A 19,354-nucleotide genomic window follows, 5' to 3' on the forward strand; every position below is an offset into this window, starting at 1 on the left:
AATAACTAAGGGTAACCAATTCTTCTTTAAAGCAAGCACTACAACAAAAAGTAGCATTTCCTCACTTCCCTGTTCTGAAATGTTTTTAAAATTGACCAGCTGACTCACTGTTATGAACTACACTTATTTGTCTTTCACAGCAGTTCTTACGTAGTCCAGATAATTCTTCTCTAACTTATACATACACACACACTCTATTTGAATAAAAGGAAATCCCAGAAATTAGTCACAAAATTTCAGAAGCAACTAAAACCCAACATCAATAAGCTTCCCAATTGTTTATTACACCACTTTGAGGTTTTGCTCTTCATCTTGAAGAAAGGGCAATTGTATAACATCTCTTACAATTAAGTGAGACATTCACAAGACCTGGCTTTCAAGTATTTCTGAAATAAAATGAGATTCAAGTACCTACTAGAAAAATCAGAATACAATCAAACCTCAAGCCATAGTATTTATTTTCCCTTGCTTTCTTTTATCTCCTCTCATCTTTTGTGAGACAGTCTGCAACTGAATTAAATATCACTAGCAATTTGCAAAATTTCAGATTTTGCTTTACATAATCCTACTTCACGTTCTTGGGAGTCAAAGAGACACAACTCAAAACATAAATTTTGTTTCCTTGACATGCATTTTGATCCAATTCTTCTTGAACAGCCTTTTTTCTTTTGTTACTATCGCCTCTATTGCAGTAAATGGAAGTCAAGAAGCACCTGCTGCAGAAACAAAATCCTCTCAAGTGTGTCAGGACTGGAGCACACATACTTGGCATGAATAATGTGTAAATGCTTACTGTAAATTGAGGAAAGCCTAGAGTCATATTAGTATCATATATATATATAGATAGATATAGATATAGATATCCCCAAGCCTGAATTGACTTGAAAATTAATCTCATGTACCATAACTTTAAACCCTTGAAAAATTACAAAGTTAAACATAGACCCTTCTCTACAAAAATATGGGTTGACACTAGATCTTTAAGTCCCTGCAAACACAAACCACTCTTATTCTGTGATCTTTAACAGCTTTTCTAAACCCTCTGAAGCAGTCAATGGAACAACTGCATGGATACAATGTTCTAGGAACCACAATGCAAGTTTGCTGCTAGACATCTTTATTTTTCTTTAACAAAATACACAAAGGCACAAGATTCACTTATATCTTGTCATTATTTTACAGGTATAAATAGTGCTTCGTATTCAAGTACAATCAAGTGCAGAGACTTTCTATATTTTATGTAAACACAAAACAGAACTGTATGTATGCGCCTCTGGTTCATCTGCAATGCAAATACCAAAGGAGATACCATTTTTGAGTGTCATTTAATTGAATTCTATCAAAAAGTTAAACTATGAATAACATCAACACTACTGTAATGACACTTTCCATATGCTTAAGTCAAAAGTCCGATGACACTTCAATTTGTAAACATCTGTATTTAAGATGTACTCAATTTACTTCAGTAGGGAAACATTAAAAGGTATCTAAGTTCACTAGACCAAATTTACTAGATCAGCTGTGGGCCAGTAGTTGTTCGTTAACGGCTAAAGAGATGCCAAGTTACAGGTCACCTTTAATAAAACTTAAAAGTTCAGTTTTTCAAATATGCATAGTGAACTACGTCTATGACTGTTAGACTTCAACCAACTATACATTCTGTGAGTTAACTTAAAGACATGCTTAATTTACAATATCCACTTTTACACAAAGCTTTGACGTACTGTGGCAGTTGAGGCAGTTTCAAGCTCAAGCGAGATTTTTAAGTTGTACCATTTAAAAAAGCTCACCTGAATAGTAACAACAGGCATGAACAAAGCTAATAACTAGCTACAGAAGGCACTTGAAGTACTTTATTCTGCTTTCATTAAGGATTCCTCACTTTGTTCAGTTGAAATAGCAGAATCTGAAACAGAGTCTTCAGTTGTTGAAACATTTTCTGCTGCTTCTTTTTCAGCTTCTTCAACAAGACTATCACTCAACTGCTCAGCACTTGGTGCTTTCTCATCCGTCTCATTTGACTCAGTGAGCTGAGCCACTTCTTCAGATTCTGTGGGAAAAAAAGAAATTCAATACCTATTTTCAGAAATAGCAAACAGCTAATATTTCTAAAGTGCATATGAAAATATTTTGCAAACATATATACAGGTTTCATTACATAAAGTTCTCAGCTGCCAAAGGTAAAACTATCAAGAAAAAAGAAACTGCTGTGGAAAAGAGTTCAGACCCCACTGAAAATACTACATATTATTTGTGAACATTCATACTCAACAGAATCTTTCTGGGCTTGTTCATTTCACGTGAGAGATTGTTACAAGTAGACATTATGGTAATTCAGTTTCTTTATTCTTGGTAATGGAAGCAATACAAACTGTATAGCTTTTTCCAAGCTGAACCTTCATACAAATACATTCTAAAAGATTCTACTTGGTGGAAACTACTTTAAACATAAGGAGCCAGGTCAGGTAATTAGAAAATTAGAAGAAAATAGAACAATCTAGTTCAACATCTGAGAACTGCCAATAAAAAACTGAATATTCTTGATCTTGCTACTTGTCTCACCTCTGCTTTTTTTCTTCAGTCTCAGATACTACAAATGTGTTTATGCCTTTTCTTGCTCCAGCCTCTCCACACTTAAGTTATGTTAGATCTTTACTGCAGCTGTTGAAGCTCGAGTGACAAAGAAAGTAGAGGATGGGAGGAAAAGAACTGCATGCCCTCAATTCTCCTATAGTATAACCCAACCATTACTTGTCTGCTCGCTCCTGCAGCCCTTAACTGAACAATGCTCAGCATTCTGCAGAACTGCCTTGTTTTCAACCTACCAAAAATAGAGGCACTTTCCCTAAAGAAAACAGTTATTTTACTCGACTTTTTCCCTCACTGAATTTTAAAGAAACTTTGTGAAGCTGCTGAAACTCTCAGTTTAAAAAGGAAAACCTTACCTGGAAAGTTAGTATAATAATTAAAGGTCTGACAACGCTAAGGAACTAAAGAGCAGGTTCTTTAAACAGGAAGCCATAGCAGTCACATGAAATGGTACTGCTAACTCACTTATAAATATGATAAATCTTTATTGAATATACACAGTGATTCCATTTTAAATGCACTGATTAATCGAATTTTAACTTCATACCGAGTGCCTTAAATTATTGTAGGAACAGTAGCTAAGAAAAAGCTCCTTAAGTAAACTTGAAGATGACCACAGAAAGGTAGCATTCTTGATGATTAATCACAAATCCCAGATCTAATTGAAGAATGCAGCTGTGCACAAGCAACAGCAAACAGCTCTACGATGGTTTAAGGCAAAATTGCAACCATAAAGTTCTTAAACTTAAAAGCCCTGGTTTTGGCTTCAGTAGTTCCCTCTTTCCTACCATCTCTGCTTAATGCTTACAGAGCACACGTACTTCACACACAACAAGTTCATCTAACCCTCTTCTTAGAGGGTACTTCATTATATAACCTGTGATAATCACAATATTGCATCACTACCAGATTGAGTAGAAGATTTGAATAGTCATGCTACAGACAAAAACAATGGAATTTTTAAACTAAGAACTGTGAACAAGTCATTGAACTCCAGGTAAGCTGATCCAGGTCTGCCTCAAAATCACAGAACTCTAGCTATGTTAACCAGATAGCAGACAAAACACAGCAGGAAGAAATTCACATATTTTAAGTGACAAATTGGCTTACAAAGATATACCATATCCACACTGTCCTGTCAAAGCAAAGCATATTTAATAAAGAAGCAAGCCAAATCTCAAGCAGAATTTGTCCACTTATTATTAAAAAAAGCAAGTAAACAGACCATCTGACCAACTTACTCCTTAGTTTTATCTTCTACCAGTTCTAATCCTAATGTTTCTGCTCCATTTGAAATACTTGCCCAAAGCTAAGCTCTAATTTTGGTACAACTCAAGCATATGCTCAGAATAGAATTATTTTTTGAGAACAGTATCACTGTGAACGCTTCCATTGAAGTGCAAACCAAGTTTCGGCATCTGCCTTGTAAATAGAAATCTTCTCAAACATACTAACAGTTGCTATATGCCAAGAGCATTAAATAACTGTAGAATATTCAGACAGCCAGGGAACACCATGCAAACCTGGAGATCACAGGTTATCTTCACAAATTCCTGATGGCTACAATGAAATCTGAAGTTCAAAGGCATCTAACAAACATCAGCACCAGATATTCACCACAAAATACTCATGTTGTCAAACTGCAATTTCAACATTCAAAATGTTGCTATATGATAAGTCTACATCAAGAACAAAGCAGAAGCACCTAACACAGGGAAGGCAGAATTAACCACAAAGGTGAAAGTAATTCATGGTGTGTTTCTACCCCCAATATAAGATCCAAACATGAATACTTTGAGATGTTCATAAGAGACCTGCCTTTGATAAGAAAAAACAAAAAAAAATTGAGATCAATTTTTTTCTTAAGAACTCAAGTATTTGGTTTCATTCTGGTACTAAAATCTCCCAAGTTACACAGCTGAATAGCAAAACAATGTTTGTGCCAGTAATCGGCATCAGACTGACAGCTGATGACTTCATATTTCCAGAGGATTACAAAGGCCAAGGTTCAGTGCCAGTAGCACTCCACACAACCATTCTTCAGATCTCTTATCTATAGAAGTACCATGTAGCATGCTTCACTGTGTGAGCACACAGCAGAAAAAAGATTGAGCTTCATGCTCCATTCATTAGTAAAGTAGCTGATGGTAAAAAAAAACATTTATAGCACTTCTGCATCTCATTAGTCTGCAGTTTCTTCAAGCTATATAGCTATGGTTTAAACAAATTATACATAAGAGTTGGATATCCCTGTGTTGTCAATATTGTGGTGAGTTTGGTTTCTTGATGTTAATGTTTGTTCACATCTAAGTGAAGATATTCTATTCTTGCCATGACAGCATTTATATTACCACAGTGAACAAAAGGCTTCCCCAGAGCTATACCTTCACAACTCAAAATTACAATCAAGGAAGATGCTCATTTATTAATACAGCCCAACTGTCAGTAAGCAGAGTTATGCTTCAAATTAGGGTTCTGATGGAAAAAGTGATTTACTGAAAATGATATTTTCTCATTCGTAAGACATTACTTTGTGGCAGGACACAGGCAGTTATGCACAGTGACAGACAGGATAGCATAAATTATATCAGCAAGACATGCTTCAGATATTAGTTAGGTTAAATATTAACGCATGCTCTATGCTGGCTGCTTACTAATTATCAAAACAGAATGGTTCATTCTCTGTAGATGAAATATTCAGAAAAGATTCAGGCATTTAAACCACATAGAAACAAAAGTCAATGCACCAAGTTCTAATTTCTCCTCCAAAAAGTTTCAGCATATACTTCTTAGCAGGAAAAGGTAAGTAGGGAATGACCCCCACAGTGGTTTAATTTTTGTTGGTTTTTTGTTGTTGTTGTTGTTTTAAGTTAAAGAAGCATACCAAAATATGAAGATCTACAAAAAAAGAAAGCCATTTTTACTTGAAAATTCTACTTTCAGAAAAAAGAAGTATTTCACAGAATTTTCACTCCCACATTTCAACTGCGTAATGAAAAACCCACACTAATTCTTAAAGCTTTTTTTTTTTTAACAACATCTGTAAACTGACTCAACAGCTCAGACCCATTAAAAGTATAGTTTGATAAACATTACTTCAAAGATAATACTAGCTTAATTAGCACACCCTCTCTCAAAACCTCTAAAAGGCTGCAGCTGAACATTATTCAGATGTCCTCAAGGCACATATCTCCAAGAAGCAGGAGCTTCTCCATTTGATTCATACAGAAAAAGAAAGCCTGAGTTTTGAAGACACAATTAACAACCCCTATCTTTTCTACAACAATCTTCTGCCTTTAAAAGTAGCCACAAATTTATCAGTCCATCCACTATGCACTGAAAAGATCAGATAATTAGAGGGCAGAGGTGAAATTTGCATGGTTTGGATTCACACATGATTTAGTTCTTGTTTCAATACTATTATCATAAAAGTACATTTTAGTCAAGTACACTTATCTCTGTTGCCATTCGACCATAGTTCTCCATCTCCTCAGTTGTGTGAATAAAACTGTTAGACAGCTATATCTACATACATAAAGCAGATAGTAAACTGTGGCACACTGGCAAACACAAGGGGAGAGAAATAAAACATGCTGTCTTAATAAATACTTGAATGTGGAGCTTCTCAATCTATGTCAGAAGGAATTTCTTCCCTCCTGTATGTTGCTCCACGATGCATCATCCTTTCAGATGAGCCAACAACTGGCTGGGGAACTACACTGAAACTAGCTGAGGAAAGCTGTCCTGTCACAAGCATTGCTTTGACAGGAAAAGAAGTCAAGCAAGTTTTCCCTGCAATGCACCTTTCATCAGACTGCACCCACAGAGATAAGTCTTCCCTACCAGTCTTAATCAGCATTCCCATGCCATTTTGTACTTAGTGTTAAAGAGTAAACAAGTATTCTGTCACAGTCTGACAGTTACAATCTGATGAACTTCCAGTCTGAATACCAGGTCTGCACCATCTCATAACTTTTTCCAACATACTCCCTGATTTGAACTAATGCAAAATGCAAGTAGAGAGATTCTTTAGTTATAAATTATAATTTCCAAAGTCTTTTAAAACACTGCATCTTCCTGTTGGCTGTACACCAGATGCCTACTGTATCTGCAGACTATAAAACGTCTCAAAAGGAACTATGTTAAATTAAAATTGACAATTTGTCTTTGAACTCCTTGATTTTAAACAAGGGGGTTTTTACTAGATTTTCCTGCCCTGAGGAAAACAGCAAAAGGAACAAAGGCAGAAATTCCAATGCAACTTAATCAAATGACCTGCTGAACACAGTTGAAGTTAACCACTTCGAGATGTATTCCCTCCTTAATTTATTTACAGTGCTGTTTTCCATGTGTTTATCAGTAACAACAGTATAAATAATTTTGCTGTGATATCATTTGTGCTGAACATACTGCATGATATCAAGAAACTTTGGAGTTCGGGACAAAAAACAGCAGCATCAACAAGTTAAGCTACAAGTAGGAACAAAAAGATTGGAAAAATTATAGGCTGTAACTACTTGTGAAGCTATTTCTACAGAAAAAAAAACACCCAGGTAGAGAAATCCCAATGTACAGTAAAGACAAACATACAGACTACATATCAATAACAGTTGGCACGTTCAATAGCTGCATGCATGGGAAATGGCAATTTCATTGGGCATTAAATAAGAGCAGACTTGGCGAGGTTAGCACGTACCTTCTGTCTGCCGATTCCCCTGCGGTTCTCTCTCTCTCGATTCTGGATGCTCTGTTTCCGACTGCAATTCTGGAAGTTGCTTTTTTTCAAAATTGAAGTCTGGTAGCCGTGGAGCCCGAGGTCTCGTTTTTCTTGCAGGATTCAGGAAAAAGCAGTAGGCACACCTAAATGCTGCACAAAAGCACATCCAGTAATTAGCCTCACTGACCAATTTCACCGTTTCACCCTACCCTGCACAATATGTTGACTGTCCAAAATACTATAAAGAGAATTAAATGACTATCAACACCTAAGCATATTCCCATCAAATTTATACAAGTGTTCTATTTAGCTTTTTTTTCTTCCCTTCAGCACACATTTACTTATTAAATACCTGTTTGCTTTCAGCTCCGCTGCATTTCAGCATGGATATTTTTGCCCATAATTGTGAAATATTAGATGACAAAAAAAATAATGCAATTCAGTACCGTGAATTTTTGTCACATGCTGTTCTATTCTTTCCTACAGAAGACCTAAGCTGGCAGATTACCTTCTTATTAAGATGTCACTGTGCTTGTTTTTCAAGTAAAAGGATGCCGTGTACTCTAACACATTTCCTCACTATTTGCTCTTAGAGGAGCATTCAGCTCCAGTGATGCTTAGTTAAGAAAAGGCAATTTTCTTCTGAAATACTGTATACCACATAACACATTTTATACAGTTAAACACATATTTTCACCAAGACACAAGTGGGGGGAAATGGTCATCTCTTGCACACCAGAACTGTGAATACACTTGAGCAAGGAATGACATATAGACTAAATATATTCAGACTCAGAGGAAACTTTCATCTCATTCTTTTAAAGTGCTATATATTTTCTCAGAAAATTAAGAGAAACAAGATTAAATAGACTTATCTAGCATTTCCTCATTTTTCAAACATCAGGCTTACACTTGTGGTAGAAAGAAGGCAAAATAAAACATCTGTGTTCAATAACGAGCTGTGTCTGTCTTAAGTTATTGTCAGCCATAAATTCACATATAGCCTCCCAGGGCTTGTTCCCAGTCCTTTTCCAATATCTCCCCAAGATCTTCTTGCCAAAGCAAAATTTTAAGTTCTGGTTAAAAAGGAATACTTTAATGTCAGATCGTTTCTGAACATAAAACCCTTCTGAGAACCGTTCAAAGCAATTTTCAGGGATGCATTGGAGGAGGTTTATTTCTACTGAGTAGTTTTTTGCACAGAATCCCTGTCCTGGAAGTTGCAGTAAAGTACTTCTTCAAATCTTAAAGTGAATCTTTAGATACAGAGAAGCAAGTTACCATAAAACTGCTCCTGTGTGAACTGGCATTTCACAGTGTCAGTTGAATATTTTGCCACAGTCAGAATGAAGCATCACACATGCCTGTTATGAAACAAGCCAGCTATTACAGTCTACTGTACAGTCTACAGATGAGTTCTTACCTATATATTCAAACTCCTCCTTCAGAGCCATACCATTGTGAGAACAACACTGCTGACATATAAGGGCATACCTAGAAAACAATACTTAATTTTGTACCTTTAAGTAATAACGCACTGAAGCAGGAGAAACATTTTACTTTAAACACCAATAGCTTAGATATTTACTCTAAAAAATTAATTTGCACAGTGAAATTGATACTAAAGGACAACTAAATCTGTATACTTAACAATTTTTAAAGTTGGTTTAGAAACAGCTACAATTTAGAGTTCATAGTTGAATAGACTTTTAATACTAGCATTTTCAGAAAATAACATCAAAACCATTTAAATATTTGTACCACATTAGTGACCACAGCTAATATAGGAGTTCAGATATGTCTGGACAGTTCTGAAGGCAAAGCATTTATAATAGTAATGAAGTTGAAGTGAAAAGATAAATAAATGGTTGGGTTTCTTGAACAATTTATTCACCTACTTGAGTATCAAGGTTTATTACTTTTATATCATGGCTAATACCATTCAAAGTAGTTACCATTTTCCCTACAGACATCATGAAGCACTAAGCAGCAGCCATTTCATTTTAAAAATGTGCAACACTTATAGTCTTGACCCTTCTAATTTTTTTTTTTTTTTTTAAATAAAAAAAGGGTTAAGTTCCCTAACTCAACTGTTTGCATTCTCCCTTAAGCAATGTCTTACCTGTTCTGAGGACCATCACCAACCAAATATTCAATAACTCTATCCATAACTCCTCTTTCTCGAGGAAGAATAGGCCTCGCTAAAGGAGGGCCTGGAGGATGAAGACCTAGGAAGACATGAAAAGTATCAAATGGATTTTCAACTATGTTGTATATAATCCATCACGTGTGCATGCTAGTGCCATTAAAATCCCACCTACTCCATATAAAATGTATATTCCTTCATTTACTAGGAAAGCTTTAATTTTTTTCTCAACCCACAACAGTTGAAAGTTCACCTTCTCCTTCAGCTTACATTAACTCATTTTACTTTTACACGTTGTTAAATTTATTTCTAGAAAACAATGTATCAATAGTAGTTAATGACGACTGAGAATTATAGACTTTTTAAGAAAAGTACTGCTCTTTTTTGAGTTTTCTTAACACACTTTCAAATCTGCATATGTACTTTTCCAAGTTCATGCCAACAAATCTGGGGGGGGGGGAAAACCAATCCAACAGCAAAAGAATAAGTAAGGACACTACCAAAGAAGCATCCATTGGCTTATGCAGTCTCTAGGCAGCAGGAGCCTAACTGAAAATATGCACCGCATGTATTCAGTCTACACATTAAACATACCCAGACATCTGATATTTTGGTAATCTAATATTTGTTGGAAAGCTGGATATTTTCAGACCTGTGCTTAGTCAAAGTAGTCAGAAGATCAGTGATATGAAAATATTTCTGTATGTGTCTGATTTCTACCAAAATAGAACTCCTTTCAAAAACGAGTAACAACATTCAGTGCTACCGCCTTCATCTCTGTTCACATACAGCAATTACAGCACAGCAATGGCACACACTTGTCTTCCAACAAAGTTTGAAAACCCTCTGGTCTGCTTCAACACCATCACAAACTACCCATTTCCATATATGTCACTTACATTCACACTTCTATCTTCCCTTCTAGTCTTGACACAGAAGTTAGACATAGTGAACAAATACAATAAAAATTGACCACTCAAAAAGCAAGCATTTCAAATCAAGGACACTCCTGGCCATTTTACACACACAAGATAAGTTACAGTACATTCAAAAATTTAACACATTTATCAGATTATACAGCAACATATACTGCCTTCCACTTCTCTGTTAATTAATAGTAACTATTTTAAAGGAAATAACTGCTTTTATCCACAGTACTTCTATGCAACAAGATGTATGCCTCCCAGAACTGGCATATCACATTGTCATACCTGCAGGCTACAGACAATGCTTCAGTTTGAAAAACTGCTTGATCAATTAGTTTTAGTTAAATCTCTTAATTGTGTGTCCAATCACCAGCTAACATCCACATCAGGTTAAGTTCAAATAAGTGCTACCAACTGAAAACATCTGATTTCTCATCTTAAAGGACAGAACCTTAGAACACATCCTTATGAGACCACTTTTACTACTCAAGATTAACTTTATATCCCAACCCTTCAGATTCTTTTTAAAGGTTACATTAACTGCAGTCTGCTCTACAGCTTGAACACTTTGCATTGTTGTGAGAATACACACTTCCTCCAAAGTCCTGCCTTCTAAATTCTGACCTGAAATGACTCCTTACATGAGCAAGGATTCTGCATATTATTCAGTGCAGAATTCATCCACATTAATGATAAGAAGAAGTTCCTTCCAGGATCTCACACAGTTAACTGAGACAAAGACCATGCTACACCCACTAACCCAAGAGACTAATACCCATACTTGAAAGCTCATTCAGCAGTTGAAAAAGCTACTACAGCATCTGAAATCATATTTGGCAGCTCATTAACTAAACTTCTAACACATCACAGAGGAAAAAATACTTACAGCTGAACAATGCTATAGCCTCGTGGGTCAACATACAGCATTAGTTCCAGACAACTTGTCCTGTTGCTATGATTTTGCTCAATGCCAAGGAGAAAGAAATGAATGTGGGGTAATCTGAAGCCATGCAAAAGTGAGTATATTTAATCCTTAGGAGTAAAATTCTCAAGGCCCAAAAAGCAACTCCTATTCTCTCAGGGAAGAGTTCTGGCTTGTAACTATTCAATATATCCAATAAAAACACTTATATAAAACACATAGCTTAGAAAGGCTTTCAGTGACCACACATTCAGGTTTTGATTCTCTATTCCAGTATTTTTCTTGGAAATGTGTTTCATAGATTGGATTAGTTGAACTAATTCAGAAGGACATTTAATTGAAAGACACTACAAGGAAAAAAGAAAAAAAAAGAGCAGACTTCAAGTTTCACGGAAGATAAATTTATCTTTTCTGTAGCCCTTTTATGCATGCCCTAGCTGAAGTCATTCCTTCCAGTAACTTTTAGCAGATTCCTTCATAAGCACCCACAGAGAAGCAACATGTACGCTATGGGTATACAGAGGCAAAGACAACACAGCAGCTCTTGCCACTTAATAAGCTGATCTAAGATGGGCATTCTGCTTAAACAGCATTAAATGTAACTGACAGCAATTCTCTCTCAAGCCTTTTATCTTTTAACCTCACAGATGCAAGCAAAGGGAAGATTCACAGCCAAAATGCACTACAATCAGTTGTAAACCTGAAGTTCAATAGTAATATATCTACATCTCCTAAGGTTAAAAAAAAAAAAAAAAAGAAAATTGTTTCACAAAGTAGGTCTCAAACATTTGGATGTCCTCTCACAGTCCTACACTGAGAGTGAGATTAATCTTGTTATTAAGGGTGCTTTTTCTAAAAGAAAATGCCTCTCATCAATTCTTGAAAACTGACCTAAATGGTTTGTCCTGATCTACACATAAACAGTAAGATTTGATCAGAACATATCGCAATTTACAAGTCTCCAATAAGCACATAGTTTCATTCTTAACATATTGGGTTTTTTGTTTTGTTTTGTTTTTAAAATCATCCTCATTTTCACAAAAGAACTGAAATCAGGCGACATAAATCAGCATTCTCAAGATATTCCTGTATTCTGCAAACAAGCAGTACTTAAAACAAAGAAAAACCTCAAAGCAGTTACAAGAAGAAATTCACTACAATGTTAACTAGGCAGAACCCTACATTTTACAGATTTTTTTCCAAAGGCTGGCCAGAGAAAACTTCAAGTGAAACTTGAATTTCCTAAGGCTTCACAAAAAAAAAAAAAAGAAAAGAAAAAGGAAAAACTCAGTGCTTCCATTAAAAAAAAAAAAAAAAGCGAATGGTCAATGTTTAACATATGAGTGCAATGGCAAAGATTTGGAAGACTGATATTATCTGCAATAAAATTGAAACTCTACCATTTTTTTTTCCTCAATATCTGGTTAGTATTCAAACACTGATTAATATCCAAAAGACCAAATTTTTATATGCCTCATATATCATAACAAAGTTTCCAGTAGTTGAAAAAGGTAAAATTTAAGTAAAACTACCTAGCATTACAGCATGCTCCAAGGAAAACTTCAATTACCTGACTACTAATAACTCAAACCAACCATCTTAGTTCTCATGCTGTTATGGACACCAGTAATTAATATGAACATCAAAAGCAATCATTGTAGAAAGACTGGTCATTTTTGCAAAGCTTGGCAAACTCTCAACTACCTGCTGGTTATTAATTTTCAAACATATGGGAGCTCCGTGGTAATACACGTTAAATTGATTCTCCTCTACAAAATATAGTATAATGAAAATGAATTATTAATCTTCTCTACTTTAGAGATAATTAAGGCTATTCACATTTGTTGCAAGCCATGCATAAACTTAGAGGCAATGATATTACTCTTACAGATAGTGAATTTACATACTTCCCACTACAGCTGCATGACTAAGATTTTATATGCTTGAAAGGTTTGGGAAAACTCAAGAGAAAACAAGGCTTCCACACTGACACTGACAGTTACAGCATACAACAGAACACTGCTGCAACAGACTAGCGTTTAAGTAGAAAAAATGCACATGCATACAAAGCACTGTCATCAAAGTCACATTAAATATTTTAATTAACAGTCTTGGCAACTGTCCTTTTAAACAAGCTAATTTTTCTTCCTCCTCTAAATCCTTTCTGCAAGTAAGGGCTAAAATTCACCCAGCTTATTCATTGTACCCAATGATGTCTTTTTTCCCCAATAAGAAAACTAGCAGACTGCTGATACTTGATTACAAAGCCAGCATCTTAACCAAGAAGGAACATGTGATTGTAAGCTCATTAAAGAATTTCCAACAAGCAGGTTTCAGTAAACACTTTTTGAACCCAAATGACCACTTCCTTGGTGTGTGAAGTTAATTTACAGTACTTCAAGATAATCAAGAAGTATTAATATCTTGCCATTATAGTTCACTTCAGGGATAAAAACAAATTTAGCAGTTTCATAATAAAGGTAAACAATTACTAAGCAGTAACAAGGCTTAACAAAGCACAGTAAACAGATCGCTACTCATAACACTGCACCAAATTACAGTGGTGCTGAAAAGAATCTTGGCAAGTTGCATCCCCAAGACCACTTGAGGAACTTCAACATCCACAAGAATACGAGTCCTGATGAGACACATCCCAGAATTTAAGGAAATTAGCTGATGTAGTCACCACGTCACTTCCAATGACGTGGATGGCGTGCCATACAGAGGCATCTAGATAGGCTTGAGCAGTGGGCCCAGGTGAACCTCACGAGGTTCAACAAATCCAAGTGCAAGGTCTTACACCTGGGCCGAGGCAACCCTCACTACAAATACAAGCTCAGGGACAAAAGGTTTGAGTGCAGCCCTACCAAAAAAGACCTGAGGGTAGTGATGGATGGGAAGGTGAACGTAAGCCAACAATGTGCCATCGCAGCCCAGAAAGCCAGTTGCACCCTGGGCTGCATCAAAAGAAGTGCAGCCAGCAGGTCATGAGGGCTGATTCTACCCCTCTACTCTGCACTGGTGAGGCTTTACCTGGAGTACTACATCCAGATATGAATTCCTCAGTACAGAAGAGACATAGACATGTTGCAGCACATCCAGAAGTGGGCCACAAAAATAAACTATAGAATGGAACACCTTTCCTACAAGGACAGGCTGAAAGGGCTGGGACTATTCAGCCTGGAGAACAGAAGGCTCCAACATGACCTGAGAAAGACCTTTCAATATCTGAAGGGGAGCTACAGGAAAGAAGGGGACAGACTCTCCAGAAGGATCTGTGGTGACACAACAAGGGGAAATGGTTTCAAAGAGGGTAGATTTAGAGTGGATATATGGAAAAAGCCTTCTTACAGTGAGGGTGGTGAGGCACTGGAACAGGTCACCTAGAGATTCAGTGGATGCCCCATTCCTGCAGACTTTTAAGGTGAGGCCAGATCAGGCCCTGGGCAACCTGACGTAGCTGTGGTGTCCCTGTTCCACTGCAAGGGAGTTGGGCTAGATGGCTTTTAAAGGTCCCTCCCAACTCTAAGGAATCTATATTTTTGAGATTGTGATCTCCTCCACTGTCTTGAGATCCAACTTGCCAAACATTCTGCAACAAATGTCTGCAACAATTTGCAAAAAACAAACCCTGGATCTGGCCCCTACTGATTCACCTTCAATGAGCAGAACAAAACCTCTCCTTCTCTCAAAATCTCCCAAATTTTAGCATCCCTCCCTAAACCAAATGGCACATGCTCAATTCAATTAAGTCCATTCCTTCACAACAGGAAACCAGAAACAAAAGGAAAAATACTTCCAGAATATGAAACCAAGTTTTAAGGAGCATTCATTTCTACAGGATTTTGACCTGCTGGTAAACTTTTGACTATTGCACCAAACTAACGTGCAATTTTAGAAAAAAATCCAGATACAACACAGACAATTCTTCTAGCATATTTGGTATTTCATACTTAAACTCTATGAATATAGATTGCCTGAGTATACCTACTGAAGTAAAAATTTAAATAAATGTCAAGATGCATGTTAAAAAAATATGTGCAGGGTTTAGTCAGAAACATGAATGTGTTCGGAAAGTGTTCTCCTCTATATCTGATTTATATAACTGTAGAGTTCTTCTAAACTAAGAACATAAAAAGGTATGCTATATTGTTGACTACAGAACACTGCAAAGTTTTATTGCCATTTAAACAAAGAAGCCATAACAGTTAAATGAGCTCAGGCAATAGGTTTCAGCATCAAGAGGTGCCAGCTGTAAAGAGTTATAGCTAATTGAATATGGAACTCCTGCTTAATCAGATAACTGCTCTGCAATTTCCAAATGAAATGCCATTTCCATACTGTCTGAAAATGGCCTATTTTATAGGTAACCAGAGAAAACAATATAAACTGTAAATAACAGTAAGCATTCTGTTTACCCATTCCAGGCACTGAAGTAGCTGGGGATCCAGGGCGTCTTGGTAGAATGTTTGACTGCAAGGGTGGCACAGCAGTTCTTTCTGGTTGTCCAGTAAGAAGAGCAGATGCATCCCTCTGCTGATTAGGAGATGGTGTTGCCAAAACAAGTGATTTTGGAGAGCCTTGCTTAGGAGTAGCAGGTGTGGGTGTAGAAGCATTTCTTTGAGCTGCAGTCCTCTGACGAATTTCTGATAAGATACGCACATACTTATTTTAACATCTAACACTATAAGCAAAAAATAAGTACGTTAATATCACTAGCCTGCTATTTTAATCAGCCAGAAATAACCGAGTCAAATAAAACCAGAAAGGCCTATAACTAAAGACTGCCACTGAATGGTTGAGCATATCATAGAAACACAGCCTGTACAGAATGCTATGTTTTTAATAGTAACAATCATTAACTGTGTACTTGGGGTAAAAGACTTCCAGAAGAAAATTAGCAGATGCTTACCTTATAATCTTGTACTCTAAAGCAGAAAGTTGGACAGATAAACAGATAAATTCCAACCAGAAAGCACAGATGGAACCTGTTATTTCTGTTTTACTCTATGATTTAAACACGCTTCCAAGCATTTCATTTTCCATGGGAATAAAAACTATTCAGTCATTGCCTAAAATATCCAGTTTAAGTATCCAGCGCTATTAAGAAACTTTCAGATTAGATAATTTCAGATTGTATAAATTAAAAGTCTAGAATGACAACAAAATATTACACTGCTAATCTTAAATAGGTAATACAGTTCTGTTCCCTCTTTTCAATAAATGTACCAACAAGCCACATGTTTGGATTGTCACAAAGCAGGAAAAGACTCTACTACATCATTCACATACTTTTACTTTGATCTCAATCTGTGACCACTGAGTTACTATTATTTCTAAGAACATTTTTATATGTTTCTTCAGCTTCTCTTCCACCAAGACAAAGCTCTCATTAACAAAAAAAGGAATATCATCCCAGTAATATATTATGGTTTAGATATTTTAATCGAGTCATGACATTTTGAAGTTCTATTACATTTATATACAAGTTTGTTCACCAAAGCAAGGCAGGATCAGTGACCAGGAATAGCAACCACTGAACTATTTCTCATCCTATCTATATCATGTTACCTCCAAAGAACATTTGAAATACTCTACTGTAAATAATTAAATTGAAATTAACCCTCACTTCAGGACTCCAGACATTAACACTGTTAGTATATGATGGCTTAATCTAAAAACTGTACTCCCAAAATGGCTACACCAGACACTAACCAAATGCTTCCAAAGCTAGTCCCCAGCACCCACAATATTTTGACTGAACTTGCTTATCTTCAAAAAATAAAATAAGGCATTTAACATTTGGTTTGGACGTTCAATTCATCTCCCTGAGTTTCAAGATTGCTGAGTTTCTGGCATGCTGGAGTGTCAGCTCCTAGCAAGTAGTTAATAAACTCATTAGCAACTGGATGGCCAGGGAGATGGGTGTGCTGAAGTCTGAAGGAGCAACCTCTGTACCACACTAAGCTTTTGTATGTGCTATGGGGGGTGGTGAGCATGTAACACGAGCTTACACTAGCCAAGGAAGAGTTGCTATCACTGGAGCATCAGGTCAAACAAAAGTTCAGTTGGGTCAATTGCCAACACCTAGTGCTATGAAACTGCAACATGTAGGCTATGTTCTGGCCTACTAATCTGTGCATATATATATATATATGCATATATATGCATATATATGCATATATATGCATATATATGCATATATATGCATATATATATATATAGCATTAGTGTACACCAAAAGGAAGAAAATATCATCATCCACAGTCAGAAGACTGCAACCAGTCTTATTTAAAAAAAAAAATAAAATCTACCTAGCTCAGTTTCCTACTAAGCAGAACACATTATTAGCTTCCCCTTCTACGTTATCATGCACATTGCTGCATTAACTGACACTTCATCTTGCAGTTTAGATCACCCAACAAGTATGAAGATTCTGTATGCTTTGAAGTTGGTGTTAGCAAGTACGTGTCCCCTCATTTAAACTGTTCCAGATCTGCATAACAGGATAAATTGATGAGGTTGCAGAAATTCCTTAAAGGTCTCCTTGGTAACATGTTCCTACTTTTAAAACTAATCCTGTGTCAGAAATTGAATTTCAATTGAGAATTTATCTACGATAAACATCTCACCAACACTGAGAGATTTTTGTGAGAGATTTTACTAGCAACATTTCAAATTAACCCGCACTAGAATAACTACTCTCTTCATTTACTCATTTGCAGCTTGTAAAATTCTGCCCCAAAAGTATAAATCATCTATAAATAATATATTGCATGTTAATTATGAACCTCTTGTAAACTTTCAGGTTTCCATAATGAAAGTCCCACGAGTTAATTGAAGAAAGTGTTCATTTTGTCTCTGTTCTAACAATATATAGAACTGCTGAAGTAGTTTGAATTAAGTTTTGCAGTTTTCAAAGGTTTCTTCACCTCCTCCCCCCCCCCCCCCCCCATAAATGAATACTTTCCATCTGTAAATTATCTGTAAGAAGACAGACAAGTAACTTGAAAATGGGCCTTTTATCCTTCAGGTGTGCTAAGTTCCCTCAATTCAGGCGTGTTACTGGCAGTGAACAATACTCATACATAAGCAGATAGATTAAAATGGCTATTCCCAACTGATGGTTCAGTATGATTTCTTGCAGGTTTATAGAGATATTGCTACTGGTGAGACAGCTGTATCTTTCACTTTTAAGAGAAAAAGTATTTTATTTCTCCTTCGCTTCAAAACTTGATTTGTGTACACTGTTTTTAAAATACCTACAGCACAATGCCAGTCAAGACATAGTTCACAAACTTGTTGGCTTTAGTGGCAAAGATGAACCAAGAATTTCTTTATCCTTGGTGTCTGTACCCAACCCACAACTTGCAACCATCTGTTATTGCACTGTTTTTAAATTCAGGTCATGCAGCGATCTCAATTACAGAGCACTGCTAACAGCTGTATCAGCACATTGAAGGGAACAGGTAACAACAGGATATTACTGTGGTTTTTTTTTTCCCCACTTACTTACTCTATTTTCTTCATAAGGACAGAGATCTGAACATTCATTAACTCCACCCCTCAAAGCACTGAATACATAAAAATCACACTTCAGTTTTCAAATTCCCCTCCTTCTGAATTACCAGGATTTTCTAATAGCAAACATCAAGACTAACTGTAATTTTAAGAGATGAATTGTATTAATTAACAAGTGCATCAAAAATCATAAAAACTTTGAAAAGAGCTAAGCAGCACACGATGAAGCTGCTGAATGATCAATGCAGGGTCTCATTTCTTCCCTGTGATAAGTTCAAACTCTCAGAAATCACAGAAACACCAAGGTTGGGAAAGACCTACAAGATCATCCAGCCCAACCAACTACCTATCACCAATAGTACTCACTAAACCACGTCCCTCAACACAAAATCCAAATGCTCCTTGAACACCTCCAGGGTCGGTGACTCCACCAACTCCCTGGGCAGCCATTCCAGCACTTGAACACTCTTTCAGAAAAGTACTATTTAGATATAAATCTCCCCTGGCACAGCTTGAAGCCATTCCCTCTAGTT

General features: G+C 36.4%; 1 protein-coding gene across 2 annotated transcripts in view; it reads right to left on the reverse strand.

Annotated features, from left to right (window-relative positions):
• Positions 1 to 1,096: 1,096 nt before the first annotated feature.
• Positions 1,097 to 19,354, reverse strand: part of LNPK (lunapark, ER junction formation factor) — a 39,129-nt gene continuing 20,871 nt past the window's right edge. For both annotated transcript variants that reach the window (XM_048952800.1, XM_048952798.1), the window contains exons 9-13: positions 15,719 to 15,946; positions 9,429 to 9,534; positions 8,730 to 8,800; positions 7,286 to 7,456; positions 1,097 to 2,050 (exon numbers count right to left, since the gene is read on the reverse strand). In XM_048952800.1, the coding sequence (XP_048808757.1) occupies positions 1,854 to 2,050; positions 7,286 to 7,456; positions 8,730 to 8,800; positions 9,429 to 9,534; positions 15,719 to 15,946 (773 nt within the window). In that variant the 3' untranslated portion in view covers positions 1,097 to 1,853. The remainder of the gene's footprint in view (positions 2,051 to 7,285; positions 7,457 to 8,729; positions 8,801 to 9,428; positions 9,535 to 15,718; positions 15,947 to 19,354) is intronic.

Source organism: Lagopus muta, chromosome 8 (assembly GCF_023343835.1).
Source record: "Lagopus muta isolate bLagMut1 chromosome 8, bLagMut1 primary, whole genome shotgun sequence".
Classification (NCBI taxonomy): Eukaryota; Metazoa; Chordata; class Aves; order Galliformes; family Phasianidae; genus Lagopus; species Lagopus muta.